The following is an 18,436-nucleotide window of genomic DNA, read 5'->3' on the forward strand; positions in this document are numbered from 1 at the left end:
AGTGGAGAGAGAAACAGAGGAGAGAAGTGATAGAGATGGAGGAGGAGGAGAAATCTGTGTGTTCCAGAGGCAAGAGGAGGAACAAGGAAGTCCTGCCCTTCAGATAACACAGGTTCAGATTTACCTTCACATGTAATTTATTACTTCTGTTTGTACATTGTGAGAATTGTAAACTTGTCCATTAAAAAGCACATATACATAGAGCAAACAACACATCTGAAAACAATGATTTCTAGAAATATGTCAATGAATTTTCGGAACCAATTTTTAAGTTTTCCCCTCAGGGCCACCGTAGTCATGTTTAAAATCTTTGAAAACTAAAGTGAACCTTAATTCAGCCAATAACAGAAACAACCTTCACGAATTCCTCCATAGAATTAGAGCTGATATAATCTGAGTAAACTTTAAAAGCTACAGTAACAACTCCATTGATAAATAAATCCAGCTGCACACAGAGCGACACCATCAGCAGGTTGAACCCAGAGCGACCACACACTCTGTCCAGGAAACACAAACATCTGGGCGTCAACAATGGAAATAGATTTGTGTCATTAACAATTCTTATTGTTGATTACTGAGACTTTCTGCTTGAGGCCTCACAACCGAGAGGGAAGTGAACTTTGTTGTTTTCTTAAATACAGAAACAATGATTTTAACATTTCCAATTTGTTGTTGCAATCATTGAATCCGCCGTCTCACAATCAGCGAGGTAATGAAACACAAACCGACAAATCAACAATCAACACCTGAAGAGAAAGGTGGAGAAGAAATCAAAGTGCCGTTTCTAACTTTCTTTACAGATTCAGTTCTTATTGAATTCATTCTGCGGCGTGAGAGCCCAGCTCCGCAGCAGCAGTGATTGACCCCTGGCTCTAATTATATTTGTGTCAGTTTAGTGGAGGTCTGAGGCAGAGGAGCTGTAATGATGTGAAATGACAGCGAGAAGATCTTTCCCCCTTAATTGACCTGCGTGATGTCTGGATCACTCGTCAACAGAAAACAAATACTGAGCGGACGGTGATGGATGGACCCGCGGGTGCCGCTCCGCTTCTCAGATGCAGCTCATTACTTGGGAAGGAAAACAGATGCAGACAGAATTGAGCAAACACACACGTTTGTGCGTTGACGTCGATAACATTTCGGCATCTCTCCACCTTGTGGGTCTTGAACAAATCCCCGTGGTTCCCAGCACTCAGGCGGAGTTTCCCCTCCGGCAAAACGGCCACAAACATGGAAATGACTTTGCCGAGCGGAAGTGAGAAGAGCTCGGCTCCGTCGTCTAATCCCCAAATTATCACTCGCTCAGCAAATCCCCCCTTTTCCTCTCCTGCATCACTTTCCGCCCTCTTTTCACCTCCTCGTCCCCCCCCCCCCACCCCCCAAGCTTTGCCCCCCATCTGTCTGCAGGAGGGCGGAGATGAAATGAATAATATAAACACGGCATGGAGGAAGATTTGATCTGTAAAATAAATCCCCTGCAAAGATCACAGCTGTTTCAGTGAATGTCATTATGACTCAGGGTTTAAAGGGCCCGTCGCAAATGAAGAATATCACAACACAAACTTCTCTGAGGAGGAAGATGTGAGGAAACAAGGATGAAGGACAAAGTGTTGAGGGGTAGGGATCACAGATGTCGGGGGGGGGATGTGAGCTGCAACAGGTTATAATGAAATATAAAATGTCTTTTCTCTTCACCTCTTACTACTTTACAGAAATAAAGAAATAAATAAAGTCAAAACTCGTCCGTCTTGCGCTAAAGACCTGATTGAGAGTATCAAGATTCAACGATACACAAACTATTAAAAACTCACTATACAAAATTCACATCAGATGTTTTAGTCCCAACAAACCACAACCTGAGAAAACAACAATTAACCATTTCACAGGAAGTTAACAGGCAACCAGTGCAGAAACAGGAAGTAGCCAGTCCTCACCAGGAAGTAATTCCAGTTCATTATTACCCTCAGAGAAAGAACAACCTGAGCTAAACAAGATATTGGACATAATAAAGCAGATGCACATGTTCACGTCTTCTCTTCAACAACTTTTTATTGTCTTCTTACATCTTTCACCCCCCCCCCCCCCCCCCCCCGGTAACCACCTTGCTCTCCTAAGACTACCACGTTGTTCATTATGAAAAATTCAAAACAGTTTAAAATAATAATCATCATGTGGAGGAAAACGCTCTTATGCTTTAACCACAGCTCGCTGCTGCTGCGTCTGCCGGCTGCTCAGCAGCCCAGTGAAAACAACTTGGTGGGTTTGTGTTGATCTGATGAGAAACTGACTCGTCCTCCAAAGATCTCACGTGGAGAACTGCTGCAGCTGCAGAGACGAGAAGGAAGAGGATCAGATCTACAGAGTGCAAACTGTGGACAGCTCTCACTGCAGTCAGAGTGAGAGAGAGAGAGTGAGAGAGAGAGAGAGAGAGAGTTAGAGAGTCACAGAGTCACAGAGTGAGAGAGAGAGAGAGAGAGAGTGAGAGCGTCTCAGAGTGATTGAGTCAGAGAGCCGGGTAGTCCCAGAGTCTGAGAGTCACAGAGTCACAGAGTGAGAGAGTCAGACAGTCAGGGAGTGAGAGAGTGAGAGAGTAAGAGAGTGAGAGAGTCTCAGAGAGTGAGAGAGTCAGCGAGTCAGAGAGTGCGCGAGTCAGCGAGTGAGAGAGTAAGAGAGTGAGAGAGTGAGAGAGTGAGAGAGTGAGAGAGTCTCAGAGCCAGAGAGTGAGAGAGTCAGCGAGTCAGCGAGTGAGAGAGGGAGAGAGGGGGAGTGAGAGAGTCTCAGAGAGTCTCAGAGTCAGACAGTCTCAGAGCCAGAGAGTGTAAGAGTGAGAGAGTCAAAGAGTGAGAGAGTCTCAGAGTCAGAGAGTCAGAGAGTCAGAGAGTCAGAGAGTCAGGGAGTGAGAGAGTGAGAGAGTGAGAGAGTTCGAGAGTCAGACAGTCAGGGAGTGAGAGAGAGTGAGAGAGTGAGAGAGTGAGAGAGTGAGAGAGTGAGAGAGTGAGAGAGTAAGATAGTGAGAGAGTCTCAGAGCCAAATAGTGAGAGAGTCTCAGAGTCAGAGAGTGAAAGAGTGAGAGAGTGAGAGAGTGAAAGAGTCAGAGAGTCAGAGAGTCAGACAGTCAGGTAGTGAGAGAGAGAGAGTGAGAGAGTGAGAGAGTGAGAGAGTGAGAGAGTGAGAGAGTGAGAGAGTCTCAGAGTCACAGAGTCTGAGAGTCTCAACTGTGTTTCATAAAACCAGAATGAAACGCTTGGAGGTTTTGGAAAAACCAAGGACACTGGACATTTTTTAAAACTACAGCAAAATAAATATTCATCCGTCTTTTTTAAATCTGTTTTCTTCAGTTCTCAGTGGAACAGGAACACAGAGACGAGCGATTCACGTTCACTCCTGTGCATTTTCTTTTCCTGGGTATTTGAAGTCAGTGCTTGTGAATGTGTTGCAGTTATATTTGTAGTTTGGACTGTGCTGGGGAAACAGACACTCAGACTCACAGAAGAGACAGTGAGTGGGGGGGTCGGGGGAATATCTCAGCTCCTAGAATAACCGTGTGGAGCGACAGCTGCCGAGTGTCCGGCAGCAGGTGGTCTGCGTTTCAGCCACCGAGGAGGGAGATGGGCCGAGGAGCTCTCTGACGGCCGAGGTAAACATGTGAGAGGCTAAAAATATCTGCTGGACGCTCACAGGAAACAAAAGCATCTGTGGATCTCCTCCGTCTCCTCCTGTTACTAATTAGAGGAGGAAAAACAAAGCTTTTCTGGAGGAACTCTGTTTATATAGAGAAACGTGAAATCACAGCCTCAACATATTGTTTATTATAAATACTAGAGATTTAAAAATTAGATTTTCAGCTTTGTGTTATCATAATATTTAATTGTTATAATTGAGCTGCTGCTAGAAATCTCCTGAGCCATGAACACTGAATGAATCCTAACTGCGAGAAAACCCATATATTAAAATGGGCAGGACTGGTTTCTATTTGATGATATTTAGTCAAATCCAAAATTTGCCCAAACGAACAATAATCTACAATGTTATCAGAATTCAAACTGAGGTGAACATCTGAACCAAATTCCATGGAACACAGAAACTCGTGTGGAACGGGTTGACGTCACTGTGAAGAAATATAAAACTAAGAGTAATTCACCATTTATCACGTTTATAGATAAAGTCACTCCATCCAAAGACTTTCAAACAATATCCAGCTCTGATTGGACCGAACAAAGCTTCACTGGAGACGCCTCCATGGAGCTGTTAAATCAGAAACAATCTTATTGAGCTCCTCAGAAACAGAAGCAGGCGTCGTGTGCAGCCGCTGACCCCTCCCACCGGGGGCAGTATCACACGCCTCCTCTACACTGGAAGCTCGTCCGTCCACACTCGGCTTCTTGTTACTTATTTATAGCAGCTTGTTTCCAACAGGGACAAAGTAATTGAAACCAAATGTGTTTCCTCCTCCTCCTCCTCCTCCTCCTCCTCCTCCTCCTCCTCCTCCTTCTTCTTCTTGTGTGTACACAAACCACACATTGAGTGTGAGTCAGCGGGAGACGCTCAGTAATTCACTATTCCTTCAATTTCACAACAATGTCATTACTAGAGGTAAAATGAAAAAAGAAAAGTTCCCGAGCTTCAACTTTCTCAGTTCCCGAGAAATAAATGAATTTAAGTTCTCCGGTCTCCGGGGCTGTGGACGTGGAAAGTGGCTTTAATGGTTTCTTCTTTGCTCGCCCTTTCCTCAGAGAGAAAACCAACAGAGAAAACTAAATCTTATTCCAAAACAAACTAACAGAGCAGAAGTTTTAATGTGGTCCACTAACGCAGCCCAGGCCACCAGCAGCGTGAATGAGTCCAAACAGGCAGCGAATCCAAACTCACCATGTTTGCTTCCTCCTGGTTCCTCGCTGTTCCCCCCCGGTGAGCAGCACAGACTGAAGTGGTGTCGGGCGATGAAGCAGGGACCGAGTTGTGAGGCCTTCACCGAGCAGCTCACAGTCTCTCTCTGCCCCCCCCCTCGCTCCCTCGTCAGCTTTTCCAATAACAAAGTGCTCCCGCCTCTTTTGGTGGAGGCCCCGAGCTGCTGGCTGTTTCCTGGACGCCTGGTGGACTCCTGTGACCCGGCTGCTGTCTCCCCTCCCTTCCTCCTCCTCCTCCTCCTCTCTGCCCCCCCCGGCCCCCCCGGCCCTGCCTTCCTGCCACATTTAGAACCACAGAAACATGTGGGCCTCTGGTTTGAAGTTGAAAGAGGCGGGACTTTGCCTGAGAGTGTTTTCTCTTTTTTGTATTCCAGCTGTTTGGGTCCGGCCCCTCTGGAGCTTTATGAGCACGTGGGGGCGTGTTTGGATTTATTATTCACTTTTTCCATATGTTCAGTCGACTGCATCTGTTACGAGTCTGAGGACAGAGGTTTATTCAACAGTTTCTCAAAGGGAGGGATTTATTAATATTGTATCTTTGAGTTTTCTTGATTTGAATATTCAAAAAAGCACAAATAAAGTATTATTACTATATATTATTAAGTATTTAATTCAACTTCTGGAGGGTTTGGCAGGTATTACATGTTTTATATTTGTTTTTAAGAGTTTCTTTTAAAAGAACTAACAAATAAGCTGCTGTTCTTTATTAAGTTGAGAACTTGTTGAGTGCTTCAATACATTTAAGACAAATTACTTTCTTTCTTATAAGTCAGATCGAACACTTTAACTCTCAAACACAGAATGCTTGTGAGGTGGATGACTTGAAGCCGACACATCTTGATCGTCCCCTGGTGGCCGGTTGCAGTATAACTATGAGTCATCCTGGCCTCCTCCATGTTAGCTGATGGGACAAGGACCAAAATAGAAAAGTACTTTCTCTTATAACATGATTATAAAGGTGAGCTAATTACGTAGCTAATGCTGCTAACGATAACTTCATGTCAAATACTATAAATATAAGTCAGTGTTGATTTATGAGAAAACCTACTTTTTTTCTTGTAAGGGGCGTTGTGTACGTTTATGTTATCGCTACATAACTCATCTTTGCATCAGCAGCAGTAATGTGGAGCCACCAATAATAATTTCATAACATAAAGATCCTTTAAGTTCATGAATAACCTTTTCTCCTCTTTCTGACGTTTGTATTTATGTCTTTTCCACCAAACTTTTACATAAATCAATCTCCTTCCATTAAAACCGTCTGAAGCTCTTCACCTCCTCTCACTGACCCTCCACCCGAACATGTCTGCTCTCTCTCTGCCTCCACTCAGCTGTAACTCGCCCCATCTCCTCCCTCAGACGCTTGTTTAAAGATCTGTCAGTTATGAACTCTTCTGTCTGGCCTCCCCTGTGCGTCTTCCTCCACCTCGTCCATTAAGAGACGCAGCCTCCTCTTCTCCATCACCACGAGCCTATTAGGGATTTCCCCTTTTATTTATGGATTAATACATCATCATCCAGCGGAGCTCCAGCCGCAGCCCGAGGACCAGCAGGGACGTCATTTTTTGGTTCCAGCCCTTCTGGTGAGGGAGCTGCTGCGTTCTCCCCGTGTCTCACGTGGGATTGAAAAACAAAGACCCGGAATCAAATGAATGTTTTAATCTGAAGTGAGGAAACATCTGCAGCTTAACCTGCTTCTGAGCATAGCAAAGGATTCTTACGCTCTGCAAGTATAAAACTAAAAGAAGTGCTTTCTGCTTATCAAACGCTGGGAAACTGCTGGATGTAGCATCAAAGCACTGAGCCCCCCCCCCCCCCCGACCTAACCTACAAACATCAGCCTGCCCGCAAACAAGCCGGCAGAGAGAATGAGATCAGTGTGGCAGCGGAGAGACGGAGGGCGAGGAAGAAAGTGGAGCTTTGTGTGAGGAGCTTTCAGAGGCTTTTTCCTCCCTCGCCGTGGAGGAGAGGAATTTGCATTCTCTAAATTGCTCCCCCCCCCCGTCTCTCCGCCTCACACGTTCACCCACAGCGCGTTCACGCTCACATGCTTCAGCTGATTGACTGATTCTCCTCCACCCGAGAAGCTCTGCAGCAAACACAGCGAAAATGTAAATAAATAAACACAACAAGCAGTCGACAATTATTCAGACCCTTCACTTCTCTTTTCATATTTCCTCGTGTTGCAGCCTTTATGCTAAACTAAATGATTTCCAGAAGGACGACCACATCTTAACATCTTAACATCACGTTTGGTTAAGACAGTTCAGTTCTTGGAGGTGCTTCGTGTTTCCTTCACGGAGAAGAAGCTTCAGTCTGGAGACGGTGTCCAGGCTCTTCTCCCTGATTGGATCAGTTCTCCTGCTCAACCAGCTCCAGTCCTGGTTATTCTAAACTCCTCCAGGACTAAAGCCCAGCAGAGCTCACAGGTCAAAGACCCAACGGCCCCTTAAATTCAATCAAGCTGTATCAAATGGTTCTTGCCTCTGTCATTCGTGTGACCTCATAAAGATGTTTGCACATTCCTGCTTAAATCGATCACAAAGAAAAACTACAGAAGTTAATTTTTATTAATACACATTATTTTATCAAGGTAGACACAGGAGTTATATTTCAGACTGCAGCAAAGGCTGTAATATTCCTGGATACTTCCTGAATGCACGGTGCATATGAATAACAACTCAAGATTAGAAATGTTAGCTAGGTCTCTTTGGAGGAAGCAGCAGCACAACAACAACCAGAACCCTCAGCCTGAACAGACTCCGCACCAGAACACTTCAACAGATAATAACTGGACAGGCAGGATTTATTACACCAGACACTGGTAACTTAGTGAATTCTGGAAAGATAAGGAAAAATAAATTGCTTCACAATCAGTATCAGTGCACAGCTCTCTGGACTGTGGAGTAGAACGGTGCAGAGTCCAAAGCCCTGAAGAGTCAAAAGGTTATGATTCAGTATTTAGAGATAATGTAAATAGCTAGTTCGCTGATCTGATCCGAAGTCGTACAGGAACACGATGGGGTGTCTTAAACTTCACTCGACTCTGACACAAAGAGCAGATTTGTGTCGTCCACATCTTTGTGAAGTTTAATCCTAATTGCTAATGATTTTGGTGATAATCTCTCTGGCGCCATCAGCAGGTTGACATTTGTGGTTCAGCCCATAATATATGTTAGTTTACAGGAACGTCCTGGTGAAGTTTTCCATCAGCTCTCAAACTATTTCCCTCAAACTAAGGTCAAAAACTGCAGGATGTGTAATAACATATAAAATAAGTACTGAAGTATTGCAATTACAAATTCTGGTATTTTTCATTTGATAGAACTCTATATTTCTACATCTCAGAGGGAAATATTGTTATTTTCACATAAAACCATGTCAACTGAAAATTGCAATCTTTTTATGAGTCGAGATAATAATCTGAGCTTCTTATGCAAGATAAAGTTTTTAAAAACTTGTTCTGATGATCTGGAAAATGCATCGTCACAAAGCTTTAAGGTTGTAGATGTTCTGTTGTGCGAGTGTGAAGCTACAGATGATTTTATGGAGACATGACGCTGTAGATAAAACTACCTCGACTTACTACAGTCGTCTATAGAAAGTAGTTAAAACTCGTTCAAGCTGAAAATGTCTACAGCCATAAAATGCATCATATACGTTAATGCAGCAGGAACACGAATCCAAAAACATCCTGTGAAGCCGTAAAACACGGACTGACACCATTCTACTGCAAAATGGGGATTGTACTTTGAATATAGTAAATACAAATTTGTATGTTTACACAAAAATTTGATTAAAATACAGGTACAACAACGAATACCAGGCCCCTGTCATCCAAAAGACAAACAGTTTGGAATATAGACAACATCACTACTTCATTTATATCCAGCTCTGGGGTTGCTTCACCTCATGGTATCAGTACTTCTACTTCAGTAAAGTATCTGAATACTTCATGTCCTGACTCTTGTTGTGAGATCATTTAGCCGCTTCCACCTTTTCATGTTTAATTCATCAAATTAGATCATTTCTGCTGTGGAGAAACGCTTGAATAACAAATAACCAATCTGTCTGTTCTTTCTGTCAGCGTGTAAATCCATGTCTCCCACTGTCTGTGTGTGTGTCTGTGTGTGTGTGTGTGTGTCTGATTGGATGTTGGACACTCCACTCTCTGTTTTGTGTGTCCATCATTCAAGCGTCTGTCAGTTTCCTGCTCCGTCTGTCTGTCTGTCCCTTCAGCTGCGTCCCAGTCTAACACATAATGAATGTTATTGTTGTTTGGCCTCTTATCCATGTGTCTGAATCACTCCCAGCATGCTTCACTGTGGGAATGAAAACAGCCAATTACAGCCCTGCGTTGGAGATTCAGAGTCGAGCACAGCCAGACGTGGTTGAATATGAATCACAAAATAAAGGTTTGTCAATATGAACATTAATTTACCTCCTTAGAACGGGTACAACCTGTTGATGTAAGCAAACATGGTCACACCCCAAGAAACGAAATCACTACGTAACTAAATCACCATGTAACTAAATCACCAATTAACTAAATCACCACGTAAATAAATCATTATGTAACTAAATCACCATGTAACTAAATCACAGCGTAACTAAATCGAAAAATTTACTAATTTACCACGTAACTAAATCACCATGTAACTAAATCACCAAGTAACTAAATCATGACTATGAATATATAAATTAACCTAAATAAGTATCTGTGTGTGTGAAATGTAAAAAACTTTGACATTCAAATTAAAACTAGAATCATAAATGTTTTGTTTTAAATATGACGACGTTATAAAGACTCCTCCCACGCACGTTGCTGGTTTTAATTGTTTTTAAAAAGCACCTAGTGACAAAGTGAATTGATCAGTCTTCTACCTGTTCACTCGTTCTCTGGACTCAGCTGTGAAACACTCACTCTTTGTTTTTCCTCCAGATCGTTTCACCGTTAACGAGTCGTTTAGAAAATCAACACAAAACAAACGTCCACGATTCTCCTGAAGGAAAACAAACCAGTACCGAGACTTTCTCACCAGTTTCCCTCTTTCAAAAACTTTGATATCATATTTATTTATTTGTCTGCCTGTATTATTAACAGAGGATATATCAAAAATAAATGTTTCCTCCCTCAGGTTTCATGGTTTCTCTGCTGAGTTTCCTCCTCTTCTTCCTCTTCTTCCTCTTCTTCCTCTTCTTCCTCTTCTTCCTCTTCTTCCTCTTCTTCCTCTTCGCCAGGAGGCACCTCGTTCTGTATCTGAGGAAGTGAGCTCAGCGGAATCACAGCGATCTGAAATCTATCCACCAATCAAACTGTCACTCACCTCCAGCTGAGCATGTTCCTACGAGTTCCATGCTTCCTTCCTTATTTCTTTATTTCCTCCCTTCCTTACTATTTCCTCCTTTCATCCTTCTTAGCGTCATTTCTTCATCTTTTACTTATTTCCATCCTTCCATTTCCTCTCTCATTTCCTCGTTCTTTTTTTTCCTACCTTCCATATTTCTTTATTTCCTTTCTTCCAACTTTCCTCGTTTCCCTGCTTCTTATTTTCCACCTGTCATATTTCATCATCTTCTTCCCTCCTTCCTTCTTTCCTTTCTTCGCAACACATTTCCTTAATTCCTTCCTTCCTTGCTTCCAATTATTTCAATGTTTCTTCTCTTCCTTGTTATATAACTTCCTTCTACATTTCCTTCCTAACCTTGTTATGTCTTCCCTCCTTATTTCCATCTATAGTTCATCCCTTGTTTCATTCCTGCCTTCCCTTCTCATTTTCTTCCTTCATCCCTCATTACCTTTCTTCCTTAATTCTTCATTTCCTTCCTTTCTCCCTTATTTCCCTTGTTTACTTTTTATTTCCTTCTCTGGTTACATCCTTCCTTGTTTTATTCCCTCCCTCTGAGTCATTCACCTTCAGCTTCCTCCATCACCGTGATTTATAAATATATTTTAAATTGGAGGAAATAGCTTTTATCTTTATCGCAGCTCAATAAAAACTATTCTCATCCGTCCTCACAGAAGCTTCTGTGAGCAGCTGAACACCGGCCGAGTCCCAGCCTCAGTGAAGTCTCTGCACATGCATCTTTAACGAGGACCAATGGCCTTTTGTCTGGATGCACAGGTTGAGCTGAAATAGTGAGTAAGTCATCATAATAAGGTTTATTAAGGTTCCAGAGAGCAGCCGGCGCCCCCCCCCCCCCCCCCGCCCCCCCCCACAAGGACGAGGAGGGACGCTGAGGCTTTAAAACAAACCCCCATCGTGAGGAGGATCTCTGGAAACACTCGGAACCAAATAAAGATTCGGCTCAACTCAGCTGCAACAAATGTGCATTTAGCTTAAATATGAGACCAGATGCCGTTAAATTCTCATTAGCTGCGGATCTGTGATGAGCTCCGAGACATTTCACCGCTGCCGGATGAGGCTGGAGAGGAAACTCCTCCGAGGAATAAAGAAAGGTTTCCTGCCGGCGTCAACGTCTGGAACAAATGTGTGAATTTCACCCCTTTTTTAAATCAACGTGATTTCCATGGACTAGATCCACATCATCACATCCCTGCACACGTCAGGTCTCTAACACTCAGGATGAAGAGGAGGAACCGTACACGTAGAAGAGGAAGATGTCAACTTCGAAAGACGAGGAGATTCCTCAATGTCCTGCTGCTTCTTCAGATGTCCAACAAACTCCAGAAAACAACCAGACACAAGTTTCTTGAGTTTGTGTCTGAAAATCCTCTTTCAAACTCACTTCAGACCAGATGTGGATTTCTTCAGAAGACTAGATGTCAATCAATCAATCAAATATTATTAGTAAAGCTCATATTCACGAATCACAATCTTAACAAGGAGCAACTTCCTCTGTTCTTCTTCATCAACAAGAGTGAAACTAGCAAACAGATCTATTAACAGGGGAAATGTAGAAACCTCAGAGTCTCTGGTGAACCTTCAGCCACGTTCTTCTCACCCTGAAGGACAGAGTTGTTCTCATGGACTCGGACTAACAGGTGGAGAGATCTCCAGAGTCTGAGAGCGGGGGGGGGGGGGGGGGGGGGGGAGTTTGGACGAGTGGGAGCAGAGATCTGAATGAGGAGAGACGAGCTCGGCAGGTTAACGATGGCTGCGCCTCCTCCCGGCTCCGACCATCTGCTGAGCTTGTAACGGAAGCTGCTCCTGCTCCTCGCTGACAAAGCTGCAGAGGAGGGTGGAGGTAATTTGACGGCACAGTGGCCAAGAGGCAGGAATCTGGTGGAAGTGAGTGTGTGTGTGTGTGTGCGCTTGGCACAGTGCGGCGCTGGTTTCCAGATAATTAAGATACGAGCTACAGGTGACAGTGAAGCTAACAGGGACGATGTTTCCTCCTCTACCGGCCTGACAGACAGAAGGTCTGATGGATCCTGAGACACCGAGCGGTGACAGGACCACGGCGTCCTACACAGAGGACAGCCGAGTGTCAGGAACTGGTTGTTTCAGGAGTTACTTAACGTGTGGGAGTTACTTAACGTGTGGGAGTTACTTAACGTGTGGGAGTTACTTAACGTGTTAACTTCCAACTGCTTTTCTGAATGTCTCCTGAAACTGAAGCTGAGGACAGAGAGGGATTTATTTTCTGCCTCGTTCACTCTAGAGGTTTTAATATCAAACATAAACATAAATCAGACAGTCATATAAATAAACTCAAACTGTGCATCTCCCACACAGCACTGTGTTAGAGGTATTCTGTGAATTGTTTTGATGGGTGAGAAAGTTATATAAATATATATATAATAGACTGCACACTGGGGCGTCCAGAGTTCTGCTAGAGGAACGTCACGGCAAAAATATCATATCGAAACGATATAGAAGGTTTGAATATTAATTATTATATCAGTCAATTACATCTTTAACTCTGTGTTTGATCTCACGTGATCACGCTGTGAGGATAGAAACACATGATCATAGTTCAGAATCATTTTCTGATTAATGTGGTAAATTATAAATATTATGTATTAAACTGCATATAGATTCACATCTGCAATATTCAGCTCTCGGCAATACCTTGATTTTACTAAACCATTGATCTGTTAGTTCCGTTAGTTAGTGACCAGGATCTGTGTGAATCTGTTGAATGTGTTTAGAGGCAGAGCGTCATTAGTTTGAAATTCCTCAAACTAATGATTTCATGAAGCTCTGTTTGTATTCTACAGTGGATGTTTTCCTCCGGAGCAGGAGGAGCAGCTGCTCACTGGTTTTGTTTCCCTCCCTCTCCTGCGTCCACGCTGCTGGAACAGCGACAGGACAGAAACACATTGCTCCTGTTATTCTCTGGCGTTTGGTTTTTCCATCGATGGCAGCGATTGTGTTTCCGCTGGAGCGCGGTGATGTAGATGATGGCTGTGGCAGGCGGCAGACAGCCCCGGCTCTGATGAGCTAACACTCGGCTGGAGGAGGATGGGACGGGGGGGGAGGCATGAAGAATGATTCAGCGTTTAGCGTGGCTTGGCAGCGGCGGCGCGGGTTCATTGAGTCAGGAACCAAGAGGCTGTCTTTGTGGCTGTGACTGTCACCGCTGGAAGACGGATGGCCTCCCCGGTCCTCTGAGGGAGCAGCTCGAGGACCAGATAATGCTCATGGAATAAAAGTCTCCCCAGCAGACAGAGCGGGCGACGTGAACGACCCGTTTAAAGTGAAATATTCTGCCACACAACAAAAACTCCTTTAAGCAAAGTGCTCATTTCCACGTCTCCGGCTGCTTTGTCCCTGAATGGTTTTGTCTCTGAAGCGTCTTATTGATCCATCAGCAGATTGCGTCGGGCTCCAGACGTCACAGCTCTGCACTTCAGGAAACAAGCTGCCACCTCGGCCCTGAAGACATCAATAAGAAGGACAAACAGGGTCCACTCCCTCAGAGCGGGACATCGCACGAGAGACGTCCAGCCCCTCGTCTCGCTGCTCGGTCCTCAGAGGGGATCTGTCCCTCGACCCGGACACTTCCTTCAGATCAACAGAATTCAATGTCCTGAATCACAGAAGCACAAAAGCCCCTGAACGACTCGAGGATCCATCTTCTGAGCAACAACAGGTCTCACATCAGAACACGTCTTAACCCTGAACTGGTCCAGATCGTGTTCAGCAAATCAGTGGAAAGACAAATCTGAATAATCCTGAATAATCCAGATTCTGTTTAACTCGTCACTGTCGTGTTTAACCATCGACAGCTTCAACAGGAAGTTCAGAAAACCTGCTGAGCTGGGGACGATCCTCTGTGGGTGGATTTCTGTTTGTGCACTTGATCAATATTAAAATCAGTTATAACTTTATGTGAGAGTAAATTAGTGTGCCGCCTGTTTGAGTCCTGCAGTGTCGTCCTCTGTCCAGAGGGACATCACATGTTTCTCCTGGTTCTCACGTCAGCAGCTCAGGAGGAAACTGCTTTTAGTCGTCGTTGTTTAATATCCAGATTAAAATCTACTCATGGAGCAACTCATACTTGAGACACATTAGAACATGAGCATAAGTATAAATATAGTAATTATAATTATCTTATTCATACAGCTCTTATTTTTAACAGAAACCTCAGACAGAAGAATAATACCAAACAATGTTAACCACTAAAAGCCTGAAACCACAATAGGGACATTTATAATTTAGAGCATTAGCTTATGTGTCTTTTTCTATTTCACGACTGGGTAAATAAAGTTTATAATCCATTAGCAAACTTTAACTTAAGTGCAAAAGCAGGAGAAGAAGCTTTTATGGATCTGCAGCCGCCGCAATTATCAATTATGTTCCATCAAGGGCGTGCGAGGCCCAGAGCACTTCCAAGAAGAGGACAGAGCAGCCGTCCAACCAGGAGACAGACGAACCCTCACATGAGGCAGAGCGACACCGACACTGTCACAGTTTGTCTGGATCACAGGATAGAGGAGGTGGAAGGACAGGAGAGGAGAAGACACACAAATCAGAGCAACCGCTGAAAACGTGCAGCAGAGTCTTCACGGTCCAAACCAGCTCAGAGGACGAGGCAGCAGGAGGAGACACCGAACGAGACACAACAACAAGGACCAGAACTTCCTGTGTAAACAGAACTAATCTGCTGTTTCTCTACTGACTCGTTCAGAGAGTTTTGCCCCTGGCTAGATTCTCCACCTCTTACAAAACACAGTGTTCCACAGCAGAAGCAGACGAGCAGTTAACAGCTGTTAAACAGTAAAGTTAGGAACTCCTCACATTTGGAGACGAGAGGTTTCAGGAGAGGATCTGAATTCACCTCAGACTTTCAGCTTTTTCATTTCGCAGAATATTTTAATCAACAAAAATCCTTCATAACACGTCTCCTTCAAAATAACACTCCAGTTCATTGGGCTTCAAGTGAGGATCAGGCTGTCACAGCAAAGTTCAGGTGATTCTGCTGAAATGAATCTGGTGCCGGCAGATTCATATTCATTATTTTTAAGGGTTTCATCTCATTTTCCCAAAATCTGTGACGACATCTTCAAACAGTTTTTTGAGCTTTTATTCCTCTTCTATGCGTCTATATATCTATCCATCTATCTATCCATCTGTCTGTCTGTCCATCTGTCTGTCTGTCCATCTATCCATCTATCCATCTATCCATCTATCCATCTATCCATCTATCCATCTATCTGTCTGTCCATATATCTATCTATCCATCTGTCTGTCTGTCCATCTGTCTGTCTGTCCATCTATCCATCTATCCATCTATCCATCTATCTGTCTGTCCATCTATCTATCTATCCATCTATCTGTCTGTCTGTCCATCTATCTATCCATCTGTCCATCTATCTATCTATCTATCTATCTATCTATCTATCTATCTATCTGTCTGTCTGTCCATCTATCTATCCATCTGTCCATCTATCTATCTATCTATCTATCCATCTGTCTGTCTGTCCATCTATCTATCCATCTGTCCATCTATCTACTCATCTATCTATCTATCTGTCTGTCTGTCCATCTATCTATCCATCTGTCCATCTATCTATCTATCCATCTATCTACTCATCTATCCATCTGTCTGTCTGTCCATCTGTCTGTCTGTCTGTCCATCTATCTATCCATCTGTCCATCTATCTATCTATCTATCTATCTATCTATCTATCTATCTATCTGTCTGTCTGTCCATCTATCTATCCATCTGTCCATCTATCTATCTATCTATCTATCCATCTGTCTGTCTGTCCATCTATCTATCCATCTGTCCATCTATCTACTCATCTATCTATCTATCTGTCTGTCTGTCCATCTATCTATCCATCTGTCCATCTATCTATCTATCTATCTATCTACTCATCTATCCATCTGTCTGTCTGTCTGTCTGTCCATGTGGAGTTTGCTGGTGATTCACAAACATTTCAGATGACAAAGTTAGAAAAAGCCAAAATATATAATTATTGAAATAAACCTTTTTCCTTCTCGGCTCCACAGGATAGAAATAGATCTATAGATATAAGACTGGTGTGTGTCATGTGGACGTCTGAAAATCATTTTCCATTTCCACCAATCCAAAAACAAATGACCTGAGATGTCCCAACAGCCAGTGCCCCCCCCACACACACACCCCAGAGTGGGACAAATCGACCTTTTCCCCCGTTTGCCGATCAATTCTCCCAAACTCCTAATTCTTTCGTTCAGAAGCGAATTCAGTCGACTAATCCACAATCTGAGGATCTGCTCCTTCTCTTTTTAACTTCCCAATGCAAATGGAAATCCTTGTTCTGCAGCGGCTTATTGAGCGGCTTAGAGAGGAGGCCGCTGCTTCTCATCCATTTCCTGCACAAAGACATCTGAGCGGGGACTCCATCCATCACGGGCGAGTCCTCACACGACCCGAGACGCTCGTTCCTCAGCCGACACTGACGCTCGGAGAGGAATCGTTTGGATCTGGAGTTTAAAACAACACGTCATCTTCTACACTCACAGGAAACCACAGAATTCAGCTTTATCTCCTCACAAGCTGAACTGCAGACCTCAGTCTGCAGACCTCAGAGTGCTGAACGCCTCGGCCAAAGACTCCATGCCTTCGGTGGCGTTCATTTGTCAGCAGGAAATTCCAAACACCTGTTAGCAGATGTTAATTAAATGTGGAGGAAGGCCGGGACTCGGGCCAACGGACAAGTGATTAGTTCCTGCTCCAGATCCATAATGAAACGAGTGAGCACTTGAACATGGAGCCTTACTGATACTCGGTCTGATGGTTTTAATCCAGAACATGTGTCTCATGATTACTCATCAACGTTGTGGAGCTTTCAGCCATTTGAAAGCTGCTGTTATGTGTTTTAAAATAAAGATGGACGACGCGTCTCTTCTTCTTCTTCTGGTCGAGAAAATGTGAAGCTAAAATATCGAGTGTCGCCATCTTGAGTTTGTCTCAGATCCCAGGCCCTTCTGCTTTGGCTTCTCTTTCTGGATGTGGAGTCAGAGTCCATTGTTACAAACAGTCTTTATGTTGTTGATGTGAATGAGATGAAAATGAGGTGAAACCCACATCCTGAGTTTGGATCCTGAGTCCTTCATGACACTGGAGACCCGTGACTGGTTCACCTCATGACGCCTCATTTCCCCTGAATGACAAAGAGCTGCAGAATCCATTTACTGCATGAAGGCAATTTCCAGAGCTGAAGAAAGAGGCGACGCACAATTAGAAATCATTTTTCACGTCTAACGAGGACTCAGACTTTAAACATCACAGCTTCACCTGTGACTGAATGAAGGCAACTCCACTTTAAATGATTTAAAACTCTATTCAAGCCATTAGGTTGAACCACTTTTACATTTTTCAAAAAGTGACAGAATGGACTTTCATTCGTATGCAAATGTGAAACAATTTTAACGGTCAGACAGACTTCAGACGTTTCCCCTGCTCAGATCAGTTTTCTGCACAGACTCCAACTCGTCTCCTCTTGATCTTGTTTCTCTGCTGCCTCAGAAGCAGAATCACAGAAACAGAACTTCAGGACTCGTTCCTCACGGAGCTCAGAGATGCACTGAAGGCCTCAGATCGCATCGGGCCGACGTGCACGGACTCAGATGGAATCCGACGGGAGCGACTCGGGTCGGAGTGAACTCAAGAGCCGTGGAGTTTCCCGTCTATTGAGATGAACGTAGCGTGGAGGGAGTTCAGACCTGTGCTGCTGGCTGCTGATAAGCCGCTCGCTCCGTGTGTAAGCTTCCTATCTGCTGTTTGATCAGTGTTGTCGGGCGTTGTTGCCACTGAGTGTCACACACTTCCACGCCGCAGCGTTTGGCAGAAGCCGACTGAGTGACGAGGTGTCGGCGGCTGGCAGGCGACCAATCGGAGCTGAGGGAGTCAACGAGTGAGCGAGGGAGCATCTATCACAGGGAGAGAGAGAAACGAGGGGAGGACGAGCTCTGCACCTCCGAGTGTCGAGTGCCAACACAACACTTACACACTCAGTGAGCAGCGGGAACTCTATCAAACATGGAACTCCTGAAGTACGACAGGACAAAGAGGTTCGGCTGCTCAGTTCAGGTGAATATCCAGCAGCTCAATGAGGAGATTAAAAGCCT

At 44.1% G+C, this 18,436-nt stretch overlaps 1 protein-coding gene across 2 annotated transcripts in view; it reads right to left on the reverse strand.

Moving 5' to 3' along the window:
- sgcd (sarcoglycan, delta (dystrophin-associated glycoprotein)) overlaps window positions 1–18,436 on the reverse strand; it is a 102,084-nt gene that overhangs the window by 73,944 nt on the left and 9,704 nt on the right. Inside the window, exon 1 of one of the 2 annotated variants that reach the window (XM_062406673.1) lies at window positions 4,870–5,022. The exons of the other annotated variant lie outside the window; for it this stretch is intronic. Within the exon in view, the coding sequence (XP_062262657.1) occupies window positions 4,870–4,872 (3 nt within the window). The 5' untranslated portion in view covers window positions 4,873–5,022. Of the gene's footprint in view, window positions 1–4,869; window positions 5,023–18,436 lie in introns of those variants that run through there. 2 annotated transcript variants of the gene reach the window in all.

This window comes from Platichthys flesus, chromosome 15 (genome assembly GCF_949316205.1).
Source record: "Platichthys flesus chromosome 15, fPlaFle2.1, whole genome shotgun sequence".
In the NCBI taxonomy this organism is placed as follows: Eukaryota; Metazoa; Chordata; class Actinopteri; order Pleuronectiformes; family Pleuronectidae; genus Platichthys; species Platichthys flesus.